At 43.1% G+C, this 19654-nt stretch overlaps 1 protein-coding gene across 4 annotated transcripts in view; it reads left to right on the forward strand.

The window, feature by feature from the left end:
• LRP1 (LDL receptor related protein 1) overlaps nt 1-19654 on the forward strand; it is a 328104-nt gene that overhangs the window by 132241 nt on the left and 176209 nt on the right. For all 4 annotated transcript variants that reach the window (XM_056562521.1, XM_056562523.1, XM_056562520.1 and 1 more), the window contains exon 7: nt 14455-14617. In XM_056562521.1, the coding sequence (XP_056418496.1) occupies nt 14455-14617 (163 nt within the window). The remainder of the gene's footprint in view (nt 1-14454; nt 14618-19654) is intronic.

Consider the following 19654-nt stretch of genomic DNA (forward strand, 5'->3'; position numbering starts at 1 on the left):
TGTTCTTGGCTTCATTTCCTACTGGGCAGTTTCTTTCCCTATGTGTTCCCTTTGGGAGTGTGTATACAGATTACATCGGAGCAGGACGGCTGGATATCGCTTATCATGTTGTGGATTGGGAGGAAGGCAGTTCGAAATGACAAGTTGTGAGATAAAGACCTTGTTAATCCCAATTAAAGGACCGCAAAAGGCAATAAAGAACATTTTTGGAAAATGCATAGAAGTAGTTATTGTACTTGTCCTCTCGTCTGGCCGTTTCTTAGTATGGAAGTATCTGTAGAAATCCAGTCTAAATTCCCAAATGTAAATGACCTTAAAGGGGTACTCCACCCCTAGACATCTTATCCCCTATCCAAAGGATAAGATGTCTGATCGCGGGGGTCCCGCCGCTGGGGACCCCCGCAATATAGCATGCGGCACCCACCTGTTTCTGGTCCGGAAGCGCTGGAGGGTCTGGGTCCCGACCTTGGGAACGGAAGTTCGTGGCGTCACGACTCAGCCCCCATGTGACGTCACGCCCCGTCCCCTCAATGCAAGTCTATGGGAGGGGGCGTGACGACCCCTCCCATAGACTTGCATTGAGGGGACGGGGCGTGATGTCACACGGGGGCGGAGTCGTGACGTAACAAACTTCCGTTCCCGAGGTTGGGACCCAGACCCTCCAGCGCTTCCGGACCAGAAACAGGTGGGTGCCACATGCTATATTGTGGGGGTCCCCAGCGGAGGGACCCCCCGCGGTCAGACATCTTATCCTTTGGATAGGGGATAAGATGTCTAGGGGTGGAGTACCCCTTTAACACACTAGAGTTGTAAGGTAAAGCTAAAAAGAATAAGATAAAATTATTAAAGGACAATGTAAATAATCACATAAAATAGCTTTATTGAATCATTGTTAAAAAAAAAAAATTAAATCCAATGTGAAATATTTATAAGCAAATTATTGAGCAAGAGGACACACAGACCGAGAAACAAAGAAACAACCAAACAGTAGACTGTACGAGCAGGAACTGCATCACATCCGACATGTGTTTTGCTTAGAAAGCTTTGTCCGGGGTCTGTGTATACTTGTTGATCTAGTGTCTGGTAAAGCTTGGTGGCAACCAACATGACCATATCAGGTCTGGCATGTTTTTCAGCAAGGACTCCACTGATCCTTAGAAATATATCTGGGCCTAGATCTCTGAAGGTCTTTTTTATTTTATTTTTTTTTATTTTATTTTTTTATCAGGCACCAGAACATCAGCAGCAGGTTCTTTTAAAGGGGTTATCCAGGAAAAAACTTTTTTCTCTATCTCAACTGGCTCCAGAAAGGTAAACAGATTTGTAAAAAATCTTAATCCTTTCAGTACTTATGAGCTGCTGAAGTTGAGTTGTTTTTTTCTGTCTAGGTGATCTCTGATGACACGTGTCTCGGGAACCGCCCAGTTTAGAAGCAAATCCCCATAGCAAACCTCTTCTACTCTGTACAGTTCCCGAGACAAGCAGAGATGTCAGCAGAGAGCACTGTTGCCAGACAGAAAACAACAACTCAAGTTCAGCAGCTGATAATTATTAAAAGAATTAAGATTATTTAATAGAAGTAATTTACAAATCTGTTAAACTTTCTGGAGCCAGTTGATATAAAAAAAGAAAGTTTTTTCCTGAAATACCCCTTTAAGGCGGAACTGGTCAGTTGGAAAAGAGCAGTGTAAATAAGCACATTACTATATAGGACCAGTCATCATAGACTGTATCTCTACAGTCCTTTTCAGTGCGGCGCTTTTAAGCCATTTTTGTTGGAACAAACTGTCATGCCCCCTCCCATAGACTTGCATTGATGGGGCGGGGTGTGATGTCATGAGGGGCGGGGTTAGACGTCACCAGCTCAGTCCTGACTTGAAGCACTGTGGTCATGTTCTTATTTACACTGCTGGCAGGAAAACGTATACACTTGCTGGCCACACCTTGCTAGTACCGGGATGGACCCCCTTTTGCCTTTAGTCTTTGTAGCATACTTTCTATAAGAGGTTGGAAAGATTTTGCTCCACACGGACATGATGACATCACGCAGTTGCGGTAGATTTGTCGGTTGCACATCCATGATGAATCTCCTGTTCCACGACATCCCATAGGTGTTCTATTGGATTGAGATCTGGTGACTGTGAAGGCCATTGGAGTACAGTGACCTCTTTATTGTGTTCAAAAAACCAGAGATGATAAGATAAGATGTTATCTTTTTGACATAGTACATCATGCCCATCATTCTTGGGGAATCCTTGCAATACTGCAGTATTTCTCTCTGCGTGCAGCTCAGAATGTGTCTCCAGGTATAATTATTTGGCCAACATTTAATCTTCTTTGGCCAAGTCTATGGATGCATTGCTATACATGGTGTAAGAAGACTGTATTCTGTAAGACTAGACTATTTACTTCTTCTAAATTGACATAACATTTTTTTTTCTTTATATACACGTTTAGGTTCTCTTACTTTCCCAACCAATGCCATTTAGACCTCCACCGCTTCTAATCTCTTGTCCTACACATTTAAAGGGGTACTCCGGTGAAAACCTTTTTTCTTTTAAATCAACTGGTGCCAGAAAGTTAAACAGATTTGTAAATTACTTCTATTAAAAAAATCTTAATCCTTCCTGTACTTATTAGCTGCTGAATACTACAGAGGAAATTATTTTCTTTTTGGAATTCTCTCTGATGACATCACGAGCACAGTGCTCTTTGCTGACGTCATAATAATAATAACTCTTTATTTATTGTTGTCCTTAGTGGGATTTGAACCCAAGGCCCCAGCGCTGCAAGGCAGCAGTGCTAACCACTGAGCCACCATGCTGCCCTTAGCATACATCTGCTATGCACTGTTGCTAAAATGGACAGAGATGTCAGCAGAGAGCACTGTGCTCGTGATGTCATCAGTATTCCAAAAAGAAAGGAATTTCCTCTGTAGCATTCAGCAGCTAATAAGTACTGGAAGGATTAAGATTTTTTATTAGAAGTAATTTACAAATATGTTTAACTTTCTGGCACCAGTTGATTTAAAAGAAAAAAGGTTTTCACCGGAGTACCCCTTTAAGTACAGTACTTGCTACTAAACTCTACCTTAGGCAGGTGAGAAGAAAGAAATAGCAGACGGCACTCACCATTCGTATTGAAGCTTTATTGTGGCAAATAAGGCAACACATTCTTCAGCAGACAGGCACAAGAGGAACAGGGGCGCGCTGCGCCCCTGTTCCTCTTGTGTCTGCCTGCTGAAAATGGTGTTTCTTTATTTGCCACTATAAAGGTATGCTCACACGAGCAGACCCACAGCGTATTTACGCGGCAGATCTGCCGCTGAAGGACCCCTGCATGGTGGCTTTACATGTGCCTGCTCGGAGTGGCAATACGCTGCTGCGAGCAGACACACTGCGATGTGCGAGTCACAGCACACATGTGCAGTATAGTCGCACATCGCGGCAGCTCTCGGCCTAGCTCATGGAGCAGGGGGAGTGTCCGCGATGTGTGCGAGTACACCGCACGTTCGCGGCAACTCTCACATCGCAGCGTGTCTGCTCTTAGCGGTGTATTGCCACTCTGAGCAGGCACATGTAAAGCCACCATGCAGGGGTCCTTCAGCGGCGGATCTGCAATGTAAAATATGCTGTGGGACTGCTTGTGTGAATTTACCCTTAAAGGGGTATTCCAGGAAAAACTTTTTTTTTTTGTATATCAACTGGCTCCAGAAAGTTAAACAGATTTGTAAATTACTTCTATTAAAAAATCTTAATCCTTTCAGTACTTATGAGCTTCTGAAATTAAGGTTGTTCTTTTCTGTCTAATTGCTCTCTGATGGCACGTGTCTCGGAATACACCCAGTGTAGAAGAGGTTTGCTATGGGGATTTGCTTCTAAACTGGGAGGTTCCCGAGAAACGTGTCATCAGAGAGCAATTAGACAGAAAAGAACAACTCAACTTCAGAAGCTTATAAGTACTGAAAGGATTAAGATTTTTTAATAGAAGTAATATACAAAACTGTTTAACTTTCTGAAGCCAGTTGATATAGGAAAAAAAAAAGTTTTTTCCTGGATAACCCCTTTAAGCTTCAATACGCATGGTGAGTGCAGTCCGCTATTTCTTTCTTCTCTTTCTTTCATTGTGTCTGCATGGACTTAGCACCACCTGAAGCGTTTATGAATACAAATTGCACATTCAGCTAGTTCCTTCCCAGGTTGCTGGCACCTTCCTAGTCTTGCAGTGGTCGGTCTTCACCTCTTCTTACATTGTTAAAGGGGTAGTCTGGTGGAAAACTTTCTTTTTTTAAATCAACTGGTGCCAAAAAGCTAAACAGATTTGTAAATTACTTCTATTAAAAAATCTTAATCCTTCCAGTACGTATTATCTGCTGAATACTACAGAGGAATTTATTTTCTTTTTGGAACACAGAGCTCTCTGCTGACATCATGAGCACAGTGCTCTCTGCGGACACCTCTGTCCATTTTAGGAACTGTCCAGAGCAGGAGAAAATCCCTATAGCAAACATATGCGGCTCTGGACAGTTCCTAAAATGGACAGAGATGTCAGCAGAGAGCACTGTGCTCATGATGTCAGCAGAGAACACTGTGTTCCAAAAAGGAAAGAATTTCCTCTGTAGTATTCAGCAGTTAATAAGTACTGGAAGGATTAAGGTTTTTTAATTGAAGTAATTTACAAATCTGTTTAACTTTCTGGCACCAGTTGATAAAAAAAAAAAAAAAAAAGTTTTCCACCGGAGTACCCCTTTAAGTCTACCGTAATTCTACCCATTTTTCTAGTAGTTGCCTGAAGACAATTCTACTGTTCTTGTCCCGTTGGGTGTTATCCTATAAATACAATGCTATGCCCCTATACCACTCCCATACATCCTATTGCCATGTTGTGCCAAATATTTATACTTTCCTAATAAACCTAATTAGAGAAAGGAATCTCTATGCTGTCTTCTGGGGATTAACTCCTGTAATAATTTATTGAATGTTTGATATATGAAGGGTTTATGACAGCAGTTCCTCTGCCCAGAAGGGAGTACATGCCACTTGTGATTTCTCCAGCTTAACATGTTTGAGTTGCCTTGCACACATCCTGTTTACACGTGTGCTCAGATTTTGGCCTCCTGATATCATCTGTCATGCAGAACAATTTTATATGCCTCCAATTTGGAAAGCCTTCTTGAATCTACCTACATGTCAGCATTCCTGAACCCACACCCAGACATCAGGAAATGTGTCAAAGCTTTTCAGGGAGTAAATGCTTTGTAGTGCTTTAAATATTTATTTTCCCTTTATGCTGTAGGTATCCTAGATGGTTTCCTCTGTAGTATTCAGCAGCTAATAAGTACTGGAAGGGTTAAGATTTTTTTTTTTTTTTTTTAATAGAATTTACAAATCTGTTTAACTTTCTGGCACCAGTTAATTTAAAAAAAAAATTTTTCTACCAAATACCCCTTTAACTTGTCCTCGGGAGACCCATTGACTTGATAGGAGTGAGGTTGACGACACGCGCTTTAGCTGCGCACAGCCAGGGGTTCCCAGTAGTCAGACCCCGTGATCAGACACTTATCCCCTAATCTGCGGACTCTGCAGTACTCCTTTAATTGACTAAACCTCGTCTGAAAGTGTCTATGTTCCGCCATTTTCCAAACATACTTTGTAAGTGACCCAGTAGCACAGCAGACCACGTTTTTGAGTATTACACAAATTATACCAGTAAAGTATTAAAGTGTGGTTTGCATGGCGCCATCCCACTTACTTGCATATCTTTATGCACAGATTCACAGGCCTTGTTTTATTCATCTGGCTTATTTGCCATCCAGCCTGCTGGCGTCAGATCATGATAGGTTTTCTGATCTTTCAAATTCAGGCTGGATGGCAAATATGCCGAATGGTCCTTTGGTGTACCCAATTTAAGCCACAGATTGTATGTCTGATCTAGAGGTTCTGCCTTGTAGGTGTTCCTATCCATTCCCATCAGGGACAGAGACGGTGCACCAGGCAAATGTGAACACAGCCTTACACATATGCGGTTATCTGGTAACCAGTGACACTTTTCAAGGCTGGTCTTCAAGTTGGCTCTTTTTGTTACATTATTATCCCCATACTACGTTTCTTAGTAGGCTTTATTATGAGGGTAAGGGGAAGCATTAAACGGGTACTCCGCTGCCCAGCGTTTGGAACAAACTGTCCCGAATGGGCTGGATCCCCACCCCATCATAGCCCCACCCCCTCATAATGTCACACCCCACCCCCTCAATGCAAGTCTATGGGAAGGGGGCGGGACATGACATCAAGCGGGGGCGGGGCTATGACGTCACGAGCTCCCGGCTCCAGCATTCAGAACAGTGTGTTCCAAATGCTGAGCAGCGGAGTACCCCTTTAAATCCCTCCTGGGATGAGATGAGATTACATCATGTACTTTTGTACTCTACAGTGGTGTTCATATGAACTCTGCCTAGCAGTATTTGTGTCTAAGAAATTCTGTAGTATTGGTGTGACCGTACATACCGTATTTTTCGCCGTATAAGACGCACTTTTTCTTCCCCAAAACTGGGGGGAAAAAGTCGGTGCGTATTATACGGCGAATACACCCCTATCGTGGCGGTCCCTGAGGCCATCAACGGCCGGGACCCGCGGCTAATACAGGACATCACCGTTCGTGGTGATGCCCTGTATTAACTCTTCAGACGCGGCGATCAAAGTTGACCGCCGCGTCTGAAGAGAAAGTGACACTAACCCGGCTGTTCAGTCGGGCTGTTCGGGACCGCCGCGATTTCACCACGGCGGTCCCGAACAGCCCGACTGAATAGCCGGGTTAGTGCTTACAGGACACCGGGGGGGACCTTACCTGCCTCCTCGGTGTCTTCTCCGTTCAGGGATCCCCTGTATGGCCGGCGCTCTCCTTCCTCGTCATCATGTCGTCGCGTACGTGCGTCGGCGTGCGTAACGACGTGATGGCGGCGACGGAGAGCGAGGATACCCGGCCGGCAGCAGAGACGCTCCAAAACGACGGGGACACGGCGACAGCGATGGAGCGACATCCAGGGCAGCGGTAACGGGTCCGGAGCGGCGGGGACACGTGAGTATTACCTCCTATACCAGTGGTCTTCAACCTGCGGACCTCCAGATGTTGCAAAACTACAACTCCCAGCATGCCCGGACAGCCGTTGGCTGTCCGGGCATGCTGGGAGTTGTAGTTTTGCAACATCTGGAGGTCCGCAGGTTGAAGACCACTATTGTGTTCAAAATCTTGATTTTTTTAGATTTTGCACCTATAAATTGGGTTACGCCGGTGTGTCCTATAGGACGAAAAATACGGTAGATGGTATAAATAAAGCACTCTCTGCCTTTTTTCTCAACCCCATTCTTTATAGACTTTAATCTCTCATAAGAAGGGCCCTCAAACTTTGAATATTAAAATATTTAGTGTATAATATTAAGGTGCCTAATACTTGTCTTTTATTTGTACCCTCAAAATTGTAAGGCTGAGTTCACGTCACGATTTCTCCATCCGACTTGAGTACGCTATTTTATAACTTAAAATCGTATGAAATCGTATATAAAGTCGGATCCATTGACCTCCATAAAAAAAATTGGATCCATTACACACATCTGATTTGATCCACATCCGATTTCACATGATTTTTGTTCGGGTCTGACATTGGGTTTGACCACGATTTCAGACCTGAACAAAAATCGGGTGAAATCAGAGGTTTGTAATGGATCTGATTTTTTTATGGAGGTCAATGGATCCGACTTTATATACGATTTCATACAATTTTAAGTTATAAAATAGCGTACTCAAGTCGGATGGAGAAATCTTGATGTGAATGCAGCCTAACTTGCCTCAGCATATGTTGGAGCTGTGTAAATATTATTATACAGTGATCCCTCAACTTACAATGGCCTCAACATACAATAATTTCAACATACAATGGTCTTTTCTGGACCATTGTAACTTGAAACCAGACTCAACATACAATGTACAGACAGTCCAGATCTGGAGGAACTGACCAATCAGAATGGGCATTCGCTGGTAAACCACCTCTATTACTGAAGTGTATGCACTGACTGGCTGTCTGGTAGCGCCCCCCACAGTACAGGGAGGAACTACATGTTCTGTACTACTCCTTACCTGTGCCAGGGTTAGCTGCTCCTTTTGGACACCAAGTAAGGGCGGCTCCATTTGGGACACTGTGTGTACTGTATAGGACCCTGAAGAAGCTCCTGTCCTCTACATAAACCATTGTTTCCCAACCAGGGTGCCTCCAGCTGTTGCAAAACTACAACTCCCAGCATGCCCGGACAGCCAACGGCTGTCCGGGCATGCTGGGATTGTAGTTCTGCAACAGCTGGCGGCACCCTGGTTGGGAAACACTGACATAGACAGTGATTTACAGCTCCCAGCAGATCTTTCTTACTTTTATATGTATTTCCTATAGGATTTCCTATAGGATTTCCTTTATCTCTATTAGTTATCTACTTATTTCTCTTTAATCCTCACTTTTTTTCCCCCTATTTTTGGATGACATTTAAGTGGCTTCAGAACCAATTACCAGGTTTCCATAGAGTTCTGGTCTCGACATACAATGGTTTCAACTTACAATGGTCGTCCTGGAACCAATTAATATTGTAACTTGAGGGAGCACTGTAATAGTATGATATTGGTGGACTTGACTTGTTGATGTTATTTGTAGACTATAGTGTCGTGATCATCTTTATATAGTAGGATTGAAGCATTCTGTTCTGCTGGCTCTGGTTCTGTGTATCAAACGGTAAAAATTAGGACCTTATTTCTGTGTAACTCTTTTTTGGCTTTTTTGCTACTTTCTTTTTCTTCGTCAATTGGTAATTTTTGTGTATCTGAGTCAGCATGGGTGGAACGGGAAAGCTGCTCTGTTTGTTACGAAATGTCCTCTAGTTTACTTACTTCCAGTTATGTTTTTGTTTTAAATCTTAATTTGTTTTTCAATGTTCTGTTTTTTTTCTTCTTTCTTTTAAATATATGTTCTCTTTATTCTCCAGCTTTTGAAAAAGTATCAGAGTATAAACCTAAAAAGGTCATTTATATTTCATTTATTATTATTTTCTCAGACATTGCTTTTTGAATTGTGGTTCAACAGAATCCTAAAAAAAAAAATATATTCAGTTTTTCATGGACAAAAATAATGGTACAACTAGTGAAAAGAGGAAATAATTTGACAATAGGGACCGGTTAACCTAAGATGTGTTCTGCAATGAATGTTCAGGTGTCTCCGGACTTGTAATCAGTTAGGCTGGGTTCACATTACGTTTTTGCCATACTGTTTTCAATCCGTTTTTCTAAAGAAAACCGTATGGCAAAAAAACGGATGGAACAGTATAGAAAAAAGTAAACCGTATGCGTTTTTAAACAGCATACTGTTTTTAAAAGTGCATACAGTTCTGTCAGTTTTTATTTAAAAAAAAAAAACATACGTTTTTGAAAATTTTGTCCATTTTTTAATGGGAGGGGTCTTGGGTGGGGACTAGGGATCGACCGATTATCGGTATGGCCGATATTATCGGCCGATAATCACGATTTTGGGCATTATCGGTATCGGCAATTACCTTGCCGATAAGCCGATAATGCCCCACCGCCGACCCGCCGCACCGCACCCCCGACCCACCGCACCGCATCGCACCCCCCACCGTGATGCTGGGCGGTATATCGGTATGGATTTTTGCCCATACCGCTATACCGGTCGGGCCCCTCCCCCACCCTCCGAGTCAATAAAAAATTTTTTACTTACCCGTAATGGGGGTGGTCCGGGCCATCCATCCATCCTTCCTTCCTTCCTTCCTGTAGTGTCCGGGGGCGTTCAGGGTGAAAAGTGAACCGGTCCGGGCTGTCCTTCTTCTCCGGCGGTCATCTTCTCCACTCTGGACAGGCTCCGGCCTAGTACGCTGCATAGACGCCGCTACGCCGTGACGTCGGTTGCGTCGCTGCGCACGGGCGTCACTGCGCAGCGGCGTCTATGCAGCGTAATAGGCCGGAGCCTGCCCGGAGTGGAGAAGATGACCGCCGGAGAAGGACAGCCCGGACCGGTTCACTCTTCACCCGGAACGCCCCCGGACACTACAGGATGGATGGATGGCCCGGACCACCCTGACAGGTAGGGGGAGAGAAGCGGGTGGTGGCGGCGGCGGCGGCGGCCTATGGCCCCGCAAAAGCCACTGCAGATCATTGATTTAAAGCGCCCGCTTTAAATCAATGATCTGCAGCTGTGTCGCAGGGGGTTAAATAGCCAATAACTTATACCGGAATATCGGTATAAGTTATCGGCTATCGGCCCTAACCTGCACCGATTATCGGTATCGGCCCTAAAAAAAACGATATCTGTCGATCCCTAGTGGGGACTTTAGGATTCAAATGCGCATGTGCAAAGTAAAAACGTATACGTTTTTCCCGTATGGAACCGTATACATGTGCGTTTCCCATTGACGTCCATGTTAAAAAAAACGTATGCGGTTGCAGTACGGTTTTTAAACCGGAGACAAAATTGTGGTCAACCACTTTTTTTTTTTACTCCGGTTTAAAAACCGTACTGCAACCGCATACGTTTTTTTTTTTTAACATGGATGTCAATGGGAAACGCACATGTATACGGTTCCATACGGGAAAAACGTATACGTTTTTACTTTGCACATGCGCATTTGAATCCTAAAGTCCCCACCCAAGACCCCTCCTCAAAATTTTCAAAAACTTATGTTTTTTTTTATTTTTTTATAAAAATTGACGGAACTGTATGAACTTTTAAAAACAGTATACTGTTTAAAAACGCATATGGTTTACTTTTTCCCATACTGTTCCATCCGTTTTTTTTGCCATACGGTTTTCTTTAGAAAAACGGATTGAAAACAGTATGGCAAAAATGTAGTGTGAACCCAGCCTTAGTCTGAGAGAGTTGTCTCAGGAGATACTAAAGAAAATGATAGACAAGCAGGTTTAAAGGTAAAGGCTTTAAGACCATCCCCGAGCAGTTTGATGTTCCTGTGACTACAGTTGCATATGTATATTCAGGACTGTAGTCAACCTCCCTGGATGTGGTCGCTAGAGAAAAATGGAACCTAAGAGCCCAGAACCACTTGCAAAGACACCAAGGTTAGGGTACAGCAGTGTCAGATCGTACCATCCTTTGCTGTTTAAGAGAACCAAGGGGGACAACATTGTTAAAAGCAAATCATAAAAAAGTCAGACAGGAATTTGCTAATATGCTTATTGACAAGCCACAAAGATTCTAGGAGAATATCCTTTGGACAGATGAGACAAAACTGAAGCTTTTGACAAGTCTCATCCGCTCTATGTTCGCTGCCGCAAAAATGAAGCATACAAAGAAAAGAACACTGGGGGCATTTACTAAGATGTGTGTGATTTAGTTCATTTTTTATTTTGCGTATCCCCTAAGTGGATTTCTAACACTGTGAGAAAATGCAGAGAGGTTTTTTTTTAAAGGGGTTCTCCGGTGCTTACACATCTTATCCCCTATACAAAGGACCCCAGGATCTTGCACGCGGCACCCCGTTTGTAATCAGTGCCCGGAGCGTGTTCGCTCCGGGACTGATTACCGGCGACCACAGGGCCGGCGGCGTGTGACGTCACACCTCCGCCCCCGTGTGACGTCACGCTCCGCCCCTCAATGTAAGCCGACAGTAGGCTGGCATTGAGGGGCGGAGCGTGACGTCACACGGGGGCGGAGGCATGATGTCACACGCCGCCCGCCCTGCGGTCGACCATAATCAGACCCGGAGCGAACACACTCCGGGCACTGATTACAAACGGGGTGCCGTGTGCATGACCACGGGGGTCCCCAGCTGCGGGACTCCCGCGATCAGGCATCTTATCCCCTATCCTTTGGATAGGGGATAAGATGTCTAAGCACCGGAAAACCCCTTTAAATTTAATAAATTTAGGTGATAGAGGCATAAAATGAGATGTACATGGTCAGGATTAGGTACTGAGTAACATAATTTTTGGGGGGATCTTACAGGTACGCTTAAAACACATTTTTACACATAAAAGACAGGTACTGAAACATTATTTTTTTTTCTTTTACCTAATCTTCTAATCCATCTCGCCTGAGTTTTTAACAGAACAGTGATATGCTTTACTTAAACATAGACACACTGAACATCTCAGAGCCTCTTCTTTTGGTATTGGACAGGCTCTGTGCAGAGTTCATTCTACAGGGAGGGAAAGCTGAGCTCCTATTGTCTTTATCTACTGGTGTCACTTTTAACTTTGGAGCAGTCTTCTGCTTATCATAGTAACATAGTAAAATAGTTCATAAGGTTGAAAAAAGACCAGAGTCCATCAAGTTCAACCTATAACCCTAATTAGTCCCTATTGAGTTGATCCAGAGGGAGGCAAAAACCCCTCATACTAGAGGTAATAGATAGATCATAGACTGGAAAACTTAAATGGGCACTGTCCGATACAAATACTTTGATATGTTGTAAAGCTTGTATAACCAATAGGTTTTGCAATTGTTTTCATTAGAAAATTATTAGTATTTCATTCTGAAAAATCCAGTCAAACTGCCCCCCCCTGCCTGCTTGGACACATAATTGGACACAATTCTCCAATTAGATGTACATGGTCGGGATTAGGTACTGAGTGATATATTTAAAAAAAAATGTTTTATTTTTTTGTTGTTGGATCTGACGGGTACGCTTTAACTATTTTCCATTCTAATATAAATGTGTAAATGAAAAAATAGGGAAAAAAATTCAAAAAACTTGCCCCAAATGTTTAACATAAAAACTTGATTTAATCAATAGGTTGTTTTCTGACACATTACCTTTAAACGGGTACTCCAGTGAAAAACTTTTTTTTTTTTTAAATCAACTGGAAACGGATTTTTAAATTACTTCTATAAAAAATTCTGAATCCTTCCAGTACTTATTAGCGGCTGTATACTACAGAGGAAGTTCTTTTCTTTTTGGATTTCTGTCATGACCACAGTGCTCTCTGCTGACACCTCTGTCCATTTTAGGAACTGTCCAGAGCAGGAGAAAACCCCCATAACAAACATATGCTGCTCTGGACAGTTCCTAAAATGAACAGAGATGTCAGCAGAGAGCACTGTGGTCGTGACAGAAAAGAAATCCAAAAAGAAATGCACTTCCTCTGTAGTATACAGCAGCTGATAAATACTGGAAGGATTAAGATTGTTTAATAGAAGTAATTTACACATCTGTTTAACTTCCTGGCATCAGTTGATGTAAAAAAGTTTTCCACCGGAGTACCCCTTTAAAGGGAGAAACACGAGGCCATACAGTACCAACATTTAAAGGGGTCTTCCCTGAGCCAATCTTATATTTATTTGTCTGTGTTTTTTTTTTTTTTTTTTTTTTTTACAAAGGGGGACGCACTATATGAGCATAGGCTATTATTAGGAAAACCCCTTTTAAATAAAATGACCTAGCCATATCTAACTTCATAAAATTATAAGAAATTGTAGAAGAGGCAGAGAATGACTTATTTGATATTTTATTTTACACATTAAAAATCTTTTGTGAGTTTTTATTTTCCATGCTATTAATAATGTGAAAAACAATCCTGAAATATTGCAGTTTTTACCTCCCCGAACTCCACATTTCATACAGTAGCTTACAACAATCCGTGGCCTGCATTTCCCCATAATGGCTAGCAGAGGGGAGCTGACATTTTAGCATTTAGAGATAAAATCTTTGAGGAGTCTCCTTTTCTCCTTTTTGATGTAAGAAATGATTAAATCTAGGTGAAAATATATCAAAAAGAAAATCGCCAAGACGAGCCTAATAAAGTTAGATATAGATGGAAAGATGCAGAGAAAAGAGCAAGCTTTTTTTTAATTAAGAAAAATAAAATTACCAGTCTCTAAAAGCCACAGCTGGATGACTATTCAGTCGGAGGCATACAAGGCCAGTGCAATGGTTTCATCTTTGTGTGTTAGCTGAGTAATGTCTGAAAAGTAGTAGGTCAGATCTTCAGTAATGATGCGGTTTTACATTTATTTCTTTTTTTTACTTGTCTTGCACACTTAAATATACCCTTTCTAATGTCTTTGTTACTTAATGCCTGTTATGTTAGAGTAGATTTGTATATTACTGTACATTTCTATCACAACTGTTTAACAAAAAGTTAACAGAAATTAAATATTTTAAAAAGTTTTACAAAAAAAAAGCATCCTAAAAATCAAACTTTTTGTAATTTTTCTCTTTTTACAGCTAATAAAATTATGCTAACTTTTCAAATGTTTTCCCAGTAGTTTTGCCGGCATAGTTTATTTTGGCCTAATATTATAGTACGGGTAGCGTTTGTGTGTCTATACGTTTGTGTGTCTGTTCTTTGCACAAGTACCAAGGGCACAGAAACACTGCAGCTTGTCAGCGTGTGACGTGAAATGAAGCAGAGTTATGTATTTGACAACCTGCTATTTCTGCTTTTATCTTTCAGATGTAGAACAGATGGCCATAGACTGGCTAACGGGCAACTTCTACTTTGTTGATGACATCGATGACCGAATCTTTGTCTGCAATAGAAATGGTGACACCTGCGTCACCCTTCTTGATCGGGAGCTGTATAATCCTAAGGGTATTGCACTGGATCCAACCGTAGGGTAAGCACCGTGACAGATTGTTTCAGGAAATACCTACATTTATTCATGGTACATTGTAGTGGTGTGAAGGATTGGAATGCCCCTCGGATCATAGGTCATCAGCTCTTTTGAACGGATGTATGGTTTGTAATGGTTTATTCCCGAAGTCCTTTTCAACCAATGCATTAGATCTAGATTAAGTGGAAAGTCTCCACTTGTACTCTATATAGGAGACCTTGTTGTGTTGGACAAAAATTCCATTCCACAAGGTACTATATGCTCTACATTACCATATAAAGCAGACCTCTCGCCAGCTAGACTACCTTAAAGGGGTACTCCGCCCCTAGACATCTTATCCCCTATCCAAAGAAAAGGAGATGAAATGTCTGATCGCGGGGGTCCCCAGTGGCGGGCATTTTGGCTGCGGCATGCCAGACATCTGGTGCATGGAGTGACTTTCGCTCAATGCCTGATGACTGGCGATGCAGGGCGGAGGCTCGTGATGTTGCGGCCACACTCCCTCAATGAAAGTCTGTGGGACTTGCATTGAGAAGACGTGGCCTCCGGCGCTGCACCTGATGCTCTAAACGAACACCGGTGCAGCAGTGAGATCGCGGAGGTCCCCAGCGGTGGGACCCCTGGGATCAGACTTCTTATCCCTTATCTTTGGGTAGGGGATAAGATGTCTAGGGGCGGAGTACCCCTTTAAGTCCAAAACTAGATACAGTCCTGGCTGTAAATGTTGGCACCCCTGAAATTTTTCCAGAAAATGAAGTATTTCTCACAGAAAAGGATTGCAGTAACACATGTAAACATGTGTATAGCAAAACATGTGTTACTGCAATCCTTTTCTGTGAGAAATATTTTATTTTCTAGAAAAATGTTCAGAGGTGACAACATTTGTGGCCATGATTGTACGGTTTCTCATTAGCATTCTTTTTTTTAATCCCCATAGTCCCTTTCAGCTCTGAGATGTTAGCCTTTTTGTCAATATGTAAATTAGGCTCATTAAATATGCCCCAACACAGTAGGATCCCAGGATTAGCCAGCCCATCTCCTCTTAGTCATCTCCTCTGTGCTTACATACACCTAACCCCCTTTGATGGACAGCAGGCGTGGAGGCGCTGAATAAAAGGAGATGTGCTAGCTAACCCTGACCTCTTGTGTGCTGGGGAATTGCTGCATATTGTGGATCTTAGAGAGGCCGCTTGTGGACTATAGAGGACTGTAACACTGCTTACAGTCCACTTCCTCCAATGTGTATATGTATACTATATACAGTGACCCCCCCCCCCCCCCGACCTACGATGGCCCCGACACACGATCATTTCAACATACGCCTCTCAGAGGCCATCGCATGTTGAAGGCAGCATCAATATACAATGCTTTTGTATGTCGGGGCCATCGCATAAACGGCTATCCAGCAGCGCAGACTGCTTCAGCTGCCACTGGATAGCCGTTTACGGTGCCCCGTGTGGTCCGCTGACGATCACTTACCTGTCCTCGTGGCTCCGGCGCGTCCTCTTCGGGATCCCCTGCATCGTCGGCGCTCTCCATCGCCATCACGTCGCTGCGCACGCCGTCCCGTCATCCATTAGGAGCGGTGTGCGTAACGACGTGATGGCAGCGACGGAGAGCGAGGATGCCGTGGAAGCAGAGGCCTTGCCGGAGCGTCGGGGACACCTCGGGGACGCGGCAACTGCGATGGGGGGGGGGGGCGGGGGACATCCAGGGCAGCGGTGACGGTCCGGAGCGGCGGGGACAGGTGAGTACAACTTCCAATTCCAGTGGTCTTCAACCTGCGAACCTCCAGATGTTGCAAAACTACAACTCCCAGCATGCCCGGACAGCCGTTGGCTGTCCGGGCATGCTGGGTGTTGTAGTTTTGCAACATCTGGAGGTCCGCAGGTTGTAGACCACTGGTCCTATATTTTACATTGCACAGATCCCTCAACATACGATGGTTTCAACAAACAATGGTCCATTTGGAACGGATTACCATCGTATGTTGAGGGACCACTGTATTGTATATGTATGAATGTACACATCTAAAAATATTTACAGATTATTTGTGAATCAATTCTAGAAGTTGCTTCTTACTAGACATTTGGTTACAGTTTCACAACCATGGTCAACTAGAAAATCCTTATCCGTATTCTTATAGGTTAGCCCAAGCTATAATGGCTCTGCGGAGTAGAAAGCAGGTATACGGGGATTACTAAGCAATGTTTTTTTCAATTGGGTTAAGATGACATATTTTATAAAATTTTTGTCAAAATCTTTCAGCCTATTCAATACCATACTAGTTACACTTCCATTGCTGTTTCCAAGGCAACACATAACATTCAACTTGTGTGTTTAATAGTCAAGTTGTTTCAACTTGTGTTGCTGCAATATTGATATGCTAGATAAGTTGACTAACCAGTGAAAAATAAGCAAAAGAGCCACCCCAAGATTTTACATAGATTATTTTTTTAATTTTTTAAAAAATGTGACAGATTTTTTTTTTACCACGATGACTCTGTTTACTTAGGCCCTTTCACATATGTGCGTCATCCAGTAGCGTTTCCCTCCCCTCCAGCGCTGTAGAAAAAGCATCATAGGCAAACTGATTGTAGAATTGATCCCATTTATTTGAATGGAACAGTACACATTCATCTGGCTCCTTAAAGGGGTACTCCAGTGAAAAACTCTTTTTTTTTTATTTATTTTTTTTAAATCATCTGGTGCCAGAAAGTTAAACAGATTTGTAAATTACTTCTATTAAAAAAATCTTAATCCTTCCTGTACCTATTAGCTGCTGAATACTACAGCGGAAATTATTTTCTTTTTGAGAACACAGAGCTGTCTGCTGACGTCACGAGCACAGTGCTCTCTGCGGGCACCTCTGTCCATTTTATGAACTGTCCAGAACAGCATATGTTTGCTATGGGGATTTCCTTTTACTCTGGACAGTTCCTAAAATGGACAGAGATGTCAGTAGAGAGCACTGTGCTCATGATGTCAGCAGACAGCTCTGTGTTTCAAACGGAAAAGAATTTCCACTGTAGTATTCAGCAGCTAATAAGTACAGGAAGGATTAAGATTTTTTAATAGAAGTAATTTACAAATCTGTTTAACTTTCTGGCACCAGTTGATTTAAAAAATAAAAATAAATAAATAATAAAAAAAAAAGTTTTTCACCGGAGTACCCCTTTAAGTTGGATGCCGGATGGTGGAACACACTGCATGGGCGCCAGACGGGAACACAACTTGCTGCGTTCCTCTGTCCCGCATGCTGTCCATTTGGATTTACAATTTAAACACATTTTAGGGGAGATTGATCAAAACCTGTCCGGAGGAAAAGTTGTTGAGTTTCCCATAGCAACCAATCAGATTACGTCTTTCATTTTTCAGAGGCCATTTCAAAAATGAAAGATGAGATCTGATTGGTTGTACCTTGTATGTAGTTGGTATAATAAACTTACCTGTAAGGAGAGATCCTACAACTGGTCGTCTTCGTGACAGCGTGATCCAACTCCCATTTCTCTGCACCTCTTCCCTTGTTTATACTACTCGCTCAGGAGAGAGCGCGGGGAACCGCAGCAGCCGTCGCCTTGATTTTTTACTTTAACCCCTATGAGTGCTGTGCCTCAGTTCGAACAACACAATCAGGTGAGTGCGTTTCATCATCCTGTGAACCCCCCACCAGCATCGATGGATCCCATTCCGGGGAGCTTTCCCGGTTGTTCTTTATATTTCTCCACTGAGGTATTTTTTTGTTAAAATAGTCGTGTAGCACCCTTAGCTGTAGTTGTATAAGAACATAAAGGAATCATAAGAGGTTAATGCTTAACTCTTACAAGTCCTTGTAAGTCCCCCCTCTTTATGCTTACAAGATCCCAAAACATCAAGAATAATAAAAAAAAATACTAAATTGGCATGATACTAAATATAATATGAAAAAACAAACAAACAAAAAAACAAAACAGTTGAGGGTCTGCAGGATAGTCTAGTGCTGTGGTCTCCAAACTGTGAACCTCCAGCTGTTTCAAAACTACGACTCCCAGCATGCCCGGACAGCCGCTGGCTGTCCGGTCATGCTAGAAGTCGTAGTTTTGAAACAGCCGGAGGTTCACAGTTTGAAGGCCACTGGTGTAACCCATGTTTGCCCTAGTTATTACAGTGCATATAAAAGCAGTTTTGGAAGTGTACACCAAAAATGTGATGCTGGTGAAATATGGGGGAAAAAAAAGTATTAACATTATTCATATCTTCTTTTATCCACTCATACGGTAATGTTTTTTCTGTACTTCTCGAAACTGGATGAATATATTCCACAATATTGCTTAACAAGGAAACATCTGGTGGCCTTATAGCGGAACATAATGCTCCCAAGTCTGGTCCTACAAAATGCTCCACTATTTTCAGTTTTTGGTAAATGAACTAATATTATATTATACTAATATTTAAATATGAATATATGTGTGTATGTATGTGAGTATATATATATATATATATATATATATGATCAACCGATTATCGGTATGTCCGATATTATCGGCCGATAATCACGATTTTGGGCATTATCGGCAATTAACTTGCCCATAATGTCCCGCCCCCCGCATGGCCCCCACCGCAACGCGAAAGCCCCCCCGACCCACCGCACCGCAACCACCCCCCCCCCCCCCCCGACCCACCGCACCGCGTCGCACCCCCCCACCGTAGTGCTGGGCGGTATACCGGTATGAACCGGATACCAGTTTTTTTTTCTCCCACGGTATGGATTTTTGCCCATACCGCTATACCGGTCGGGCCCCTCCCCCACCCTCCGAGTCAATAATTTTTTTTTACTTACCCGTAATGGGGGTGGTCCTGGCCATCCATCCTTCCTGTAGTGTCCGGCGGCATTCCGGGTGGAGGAGGGTGAACCGGTCCGGGCTGTCCTTCTCCAGGGATCCTCTTCTCCACTCCGGGCAGGCTCCGGCCTAGTACGCTGCATAGACGCCGCTACGATGTGACGTCAGGTGCGTCGCTGCGCAACGGCGTCTATGCAGCGTTACTAGGCCGGAGCCTGCC

Source organism: Hyla sarda, chromosome 2 (genome assembly GCF_029499605.1).
Source record: "Hyla sarda isolate aHylSar1 chromosome 2, aHylSar1.hap1, whole genome shotgun sequence".
Lineage (NCBI taxonomy): Eukaryota > Metazoa > Chordata > Amphibia > Anura > Hylidae > Hyla > Hyla sarda.